The 7,500-nt window shown below is 44.5% G+C and overlaps 1 protein-coding gene across 1 annotated transcript in view; it reads left to right on the forward strand.

Annotated features, from left to right (window-relative positions):
* The first annotated feature begins 3,908 nt into the window (after positions 1-3,908).
* LOC143290896 (uncharacterized) overlaps positions 3,909-7,500 on the forward strand; it is a 35,323-nt gene continuing 31,731 nt past the window's right edge. The window contains exon 1 of the mRNA XM_076600455.1: positions 3,909-4,101. Coding sequence (XP_076456570.1) covers positions 4,038-4,101 — 64 coding nt within the window. The 5' untranslated portion in view covers positions 3,909-4,037. The remainder of the gene's footprint in view (positions 4,102-7,500) is intronic.

A 7,500-nucleotide genomic window follows, 5' to 3' on the forward strand; every position in this document is an offset into this window, starting at 1 on the left:
ATGTCCACTGTTCCATGACACACCATGTACAATATTAACACACCTTGCACAATGTTCACTGTTCCATTACACACCATGCACAATATTAACACACCTTGCACAATGTTCACTGTTCCATTACACACATTGTACAATATTAACACACCTTGCACAATGTTCACTGTTCCATGACACACCATGTACAATATTAACACACCTTGCACAATGTCCACTGTTCCATTACACACCATGTACAATATTAACACACCTTGCACAATGTTCACTGTTCCATGACACACCATGTACAATATTAACACACCTTGCACAATGTCCACTGTTCCATGACACACCATGTACAATATTAACACACCTTGCACAATGTTCACTGTTCCATTACACACCATGCACAATATTAACACACCCTTGCACAATGTTCACTGTTCCATTACACACATTGTACAATATTAACACACCTTGCACAATGTTCACTGTTCCATGACACACCATGTACAATATTAACACACCTTGCACAATGTCGACTGTTCCATGACACACCATGTACAATATTAACACACCTTGCACAATGTCCACTGTTCCATGACACACCATGTACAATATTAACACACCTTGCACAATGTCCACTGTTCCATGACACACCATGTACAATATTAACACACCTTGCACAATGTTCACTGTTCTATTACACACCATGTACAATATTAACACACCTTACACAATGTTCACTGTTCCATTACACACCATGTACAACATTAACACACCTTGCACAATGTTCACTGTTCCATTACACACCATGTACAATATTAACACACCTTACACAATGTTCACTGTTCCATTACACACCATGTACAACATTAACACACCTTGCACAATGTTCACTGTTCCATTACACACCATGTACAATATTAACACACCATACACAATGTTCACTGTTCCATTACACACCATGTACAATATTAACACACCTTGCACAATGTTCACTGTTCCATGACACACCATGTACAATATTAACACACCTTGCACAATGTTCACTGTTCCATTACACACCATGTACAATATTAACACACCTTGCACAATGTTCACTGTTCCATGACACACCATGTACAATATTAACACACCTTGCACAATGTTCACTGTTCCATGACACACCATGTACAATATTAACACACCTTGCACAATGTTCACTGTTCCATTACACACCATGCACAATATTAACACACCTTGCACAATGTTCACTGTTCCATTACACACCATGCACAATATTAACACACCATGCACAATGTTCACTGTTCCATGACACACCATGTACAATATTAACACACCTTGCACAATGTTCACTGTTCCATTACACACCATGCACAATATTAACACACCTTGCACAATGTTCACTGTTCCATTACACACCATGCACAATATTAACACACCATGCACAATGTTCACTGTTCCATTACACACATTGTACAATATTAACACACCTTGCACAATGTTCACTGTTCCATTACACACCATGCACAATATTAACACACCTTGCACAATGTTCACTGTTCCATTACACACCATGCACAATATTAACACACCATGCACAATGTTCACTGTTCCATGACACACCATGTACAACATTAACACACCTTGCACAATGTTCACTGTTCCATTACACACCATGTACAATATTGACACACCTTGCACAATGTTCACTGTTCCATGACACACCATGTACAATATTAACACACCTTGCACAATGTCCACTGTTCCATGACACACCATGTACAATATTAACACACCTTGCACAATGTTCACTGTTCCATTACACACCATGCACAATATTAACACACCTTGCACAATGTTCACTGTTCCATTACACACATTGTACAATATTAACACACCTTGCACAATGTTCACTGTTCCATGACACACCATGTACAATATTAACACACCTTGCACAATGTCCACTGTTCCATTACACACCATGTACAATATTAACACACCTTGCACAATGTTCACTGTTCCATGACACACCATGTACAATATTAACACACCTTGCACAATGTCCACTGTTCCATGACACACCATGTACAATATTAACACACCTTGCACAATGTTCACTGTTCCATTACACACCATGCACAATATTAACACACCTTGCACAATGTTCACTGTTCCATTACACACATTGTACAATATTAACACACCTTGCACAATGTTCACTGTTCCATGACACACCATGTACAATATTAACACACCTTGCACAATGTCGACTGTTCCATGACACACCATGTACAATATTAACACACCTTGCACAATGTCCACTGTTCCATGACACACCATGTACAATATTAACACACCTTGCACAATGTCCACTGTTCCATGACACACCATGTACAATATTAACACACCTTGCACAATGTTCACTGTTCTATTACACACCATGTACAATATTAACACACCTTACACAATGTTCACTGTTCCATTACACACCATGTACAACATTAACACACCTTGCACAATGTTCACTGTTCCATTACACACCATGTACAATATTAACACACCTTACACAATGTTCACTGTTCCATTACACACCATGTACAACATTAACACACCTTGCACAATGTTCACTGTTCCATTACACACCATGTACAATATTAACACACCATACACAATGTTCACTGTTCCATTACACACCATGTACAATATTAACACACCTTGCACAATGTTCACTGTTCCATGACACACCATGTACAATATTAACACACCTTGCACAATGTTCACTGTTCCATTACACACCATGTACAATATTAACACACCTTGCACAATGTTCACTGTTCCATGACACACCATGTACAATATTAACACACCTTGCACAATGTTCACTGTTCCATGACACACCATGTACAATATTAACACACCTTGCACAATGTTCACTGTTCCATTACACACCATGCACAATATTAACACACCTTGCACAATGTTCACTGTTCCATTACACACCATGCACAATATTAACACACCATGCACAATGTTCACTGTTCCATGACACACCATGTACAATATTAACACACCTTGCACAATGTTCACTGTTCCATTACACACCATGCACAATATTAACACACCTTGCACAATGTTCACTGTTCCATTACACACCATGCACAATATTAACACACCATGCACAATGTTCACTGTTCCATTACACACATTGTACAATATTAACACACCTTGCACAATGTTCACTGTTCCATTACACACCATGCACAATATTAACACACCTTGCACAATGTTCACTGTTCCATTACACACCATGCACAATATTAACACACCATGCACAATGTTCACTGTTCCATGACACACCATGTACAACATTAACACACCTTGCACAATGTTCACTGTTCCATTACACACCATGCACAATATGTTTCTTTCCCTGTTGACATTGTCTGTCTGTTTGCCTGTTTGTACCCCCCTCTCTCTGTCTCTCCCTCAGTCTCTCTCTCTCTCTCTCTCTACACACACACACACACACACACACACACACACACACACACACACACACACACACACACACACACACACACACACACACACATACTGACTCATCATCCAAACCATCCAACCCTAACACCACCCCTTAAACAAATTTAGAAAGCTCTATAAAAAAAAACAAAAAACAAAAAAACAACCCAAAGAAACGTCCTCCCACCCTGCATACCATCACCACCACCACGGCCCTCAAAAAACCATCTCCCTTCCTCACCCACCCCAATCTCAACCTCCCCACCCACACCTCTCATTATTTATACCACCACCACCACCACAAACACCACCACCACCCAAGCAAATATCCGACACACGCAATACCCGGATTATTTTAGTCTATTTTTGTTTTATTTTATTTCGTTTCATTTTTTTAAAAATTTTATCTTCTAACTGCGCGAAGACGTTTAGGATAAGACGCGTATACCTTACATACGAGAACTATTTGCGTATCGAACGTTGAACAGTTTGGGAGCAACTTCAACAACTACTAACCGTAGTGTGTCTACTTCATCATGACTCTGAATACTGGGAAGACCGTTTGCTTGTGGCTGATCGTTCTTGGGATCTTGGCCATATGTGAGTTGTGGTGTTAATGTTAGTGTTAGTTGTTGGTGTTGGTGTGTAGTGTAGTGCAGTGTAGTGTAGGGTGTAATATAGTGTAGTGTAGTATAGTGTAGTATAATGTGCTCTAATGTAGTGTGTATGGTGTGGTGTGGTACAGTAGGGTTTATTGTAATGGACTGTAGTGTTGTATGCTGTAGTGTGGTGTGGTGTGGTGTAGTGTACTGTAGTGTTGTGTGCTGTAGTGTGAGCTCTGTGAACGGGGATCTGGTTACACCTTCTTCTGGAGTGGACGAGGAAGCGAAGAGCGACGTGAGGCTGGCGTTGGTTTTGCAGTAAAAACAGCACTTGTCAGCAAGCTAGCAGGAATCCCAAAGGGAGTCAACGATAGGCTTATGACCATGAAACTCCCACTGGCATCTGGCCAGAAGCACCTCACCATTGTCAGTGCCTACGCCCCAACCATGACCAACCCGGATGAAGTGAAGGCGAAGTTCTACGAGGACCTTCACTCTGTCATTGCTGCTATCCCTAAAGCAGACAAGCTCATCATTCTTGGGGACTTCAATGCTAGAGTTGGCTCTGACTACATCTCCTGGGATGGAGTGATTGGAAAGCATGGTGTGGGCCACTGTAACCCAAATGGATTGCTTTTGCTTCAGACCTGTGCAGAGCACGAACTGCTGATAACCAACACAGTTTTCTGCCTCCCTACCCGTAACAGGACGTCATGGATGCACCCTCGCTCAAAGCATTGGCATCTCATCGATTACGTCATCGTCAGGAAAAGGGATAGGCAAGATGTACGTGTGACAAAGACCATGTGCGGCGCCGAGTGTTGGACAGACCATCGCCTTGTAGTCTCGAAGCTGAATATTCGAATCCAGCCCAAGAGACGCCCCCAAGGCCAGAAGGCTCCAAAACGGCTCAACATTGCTCAGCTGAAAAACATCACCATCAAACAGACCTTTGTGGAGCTGCTGGAAGATCGTCTGGAATCCGCCTCTCTGGACAACCAGAATGTGGAGTCTGACTGGAGGACCCTGCGCGAGATGATCTATAGTACAGCTTCAGAGACCCTGGGACCCATGACCAGAAAGCACAAAGACTGGTTTGATGAAAACTGTGAGGAAATCAAGCAGCTTCTGGATGAGAAACGCCGTCTGCATCAAGCCCACCTGAGCAACCCAAAGTCCACATCAAAAAAGGATGCGTACAATGCCATCCGCAGGACTGTTCAGCAAAAGTTACGTCAGATGCAGGATAAGTGGTTGAGCGACAAAGCCGATGAGATCCAGGGATATGCTGACAGGCACGATATGAAGAGGTTCTATGATACCTTAAAAGATCACCGAGAAGGAGAAAATTCTCAAACGCTGGGCTGAGCACTTCAACAGTGTCTTAAATCGCCCTTCCTCCATAAATGATGAAGCCATAGACCGGCTCCCACAAGTCCCCATCAACGAAGCACTGGACGATCCGCCAACACTTCTTGAGACCCAGAAAGCAATCCGTCTGCTATCCAGTGGCAAAGCACCTGGCTCAGACTCCATACCAGCAGAGGTCTACAAGGATGGAGGCACTGTGCTGACTGAGAAGCTCCATCAGCTGTACTCACTCATGTGGAAAGAAGAGACGATCCCCCAGGATTTCAAAGATGCATCTATCATTCACCTGTACAAGCGAAAGGGGAACTGGCAAGCCTGTGATAACCATCGGGGCATTTCATTGCTCTCTATCGCAGGCAAGATACTTGCCAGGATCTTACTAAACCGCCTCACAGCACACCTTGACCAAGGTCATTTGCCTGAGAGCCAATGTGGATTCCGGAAAGAGCGCGGAACCACCGACATGGTGTTTGCTGCAAGGCAGCTGCAAGAGAAATGTCAGGAGCAAAATGCTGCTCTGTTCTCCACCTATGTTGACCTCACTAAAGCCTTCGACACCGTGAGTAGAGAGGGACTGTGGAAGATCATGGCCAAGTACGGATGCCCTCGGAAATTTATTTCCTTGGTCAGCCAATTCCATGAAGGCATGCAGGCTCGAGTCCAGGACAATGGTGAAACATCTGCTGCTTTTCCTGTCACAAATGGTGTCAAGCAAGGCTGCGTCCTGGCTCCAACACTGTTCAGCCTCATGTTCTCTGCAATGCTTACTGATGCCTTCAGAGATGGCGATGTTGGAATTGGCCTAAAGTACCGAACAGATGGCAAGCTGTTTAACCTCAGAAGGCTTCAAGCAAAAACGAAGGTCATGACAGACATCATCAGAGACTTTTTGTTTGCTGATGATTGTGCCCTCAACGCTGGATCTGAAGCTGACATGCAACTCAGCGTGGACAAGTTTGCCACTGCCAGCAGGAACTTCGGCCTTACCATCAGCACGAGGAAAACTGAAGTTCTCCATCAGCCAGCCCCAGGGAAACCCCACGTTGAGCCCAACGTTGAGTCAACGGTCAGAGACTCAGTGTGGTGGAGCGGTTCACATACCTTGGCAGCACATTGTCACAAAATGCGACCATTGACGATGAAGTGAACGTCAGGATTGCAAGAGCAAGCGCAACTTTTGGTAGACTCTATGCAAATGTCTGGAACAGAAGAGGCATTGGTCTTGAGACCAAACTAAAGGTGTACAGAGCAGTAGTTCTCCCCACACTACTGTACGCCTGCGAAACTTGGACAGTGTACCAACGACATGCCAAGAAGCTGAACCACTTCCACACAACATGCCTAAGGAAGCTACTGAACATCAAGTGGCAAGACAGGACCCCAGACACGGAGGTGCTTGCAAAAGCCACCCTTCCCAGCATCTTCACCATCCTGATGCAGTCCCAGCTTCGCTGGGCTGGACACGTGGCGCGCATGCCAGACCATCGGCTGCCCAAAAGGCTCTTCTATGGCGAGCTGCAACAAGGGAAGAGATCACACGGAGGTCAGAAGAAGCGCTTCAGAGATACTCTGAAAGTCTCTCTGAAAGCGTTTGATATCAACCCTGACTCCTGGGAGGAATCTGCAGCGGACCGTGACAAATGGCGCACTGCTGTGCACAAAGGTGCCAAGTTGTGCGAGGCCAACAGGACTGCTGCAGCTGTTCAGAAGAGGCAAGCCAGAAAGTCACGGGCAAACAAGCTCCCTGACAATGATATGCCTGTTCTTGTCTGCCCCAACTGTCAGCGAACATTTCGTGCGCAGATTGGACTATTCAGCCATCTGCGCACTCACAGATAGATTCATCAGCATCCCCCCCCCCACCACCACCCTCCCCCCATCCCCCAGCTGGATGACAACGATGGTCATCATCGATCTCGATGGACACACACCACCAGTGTGGTGTGGTGTAGTGTAGTGAAGTGTAGTGTGGTGTGGTGTGGTGTGCTGTAGTGTTGTGTAGTGTGGTGTGGTGTGGTGTGCTGTA

The sequence above is a fragment of the Babylonia areolata genome, chromosome 1, assembly GCF_041734735.1.
Source record: "Babylonia areolata isolate BAREFJ2019XMU chromosome 1, ASM4173473v1, whole genome shotgun sequence".
Lineage (NCBI taxonomy): Eukaryota > Metazoa > Mollusca > Gastropoda > Neogastropoda > Buccinidae > Babylonia > Babylonia areolata.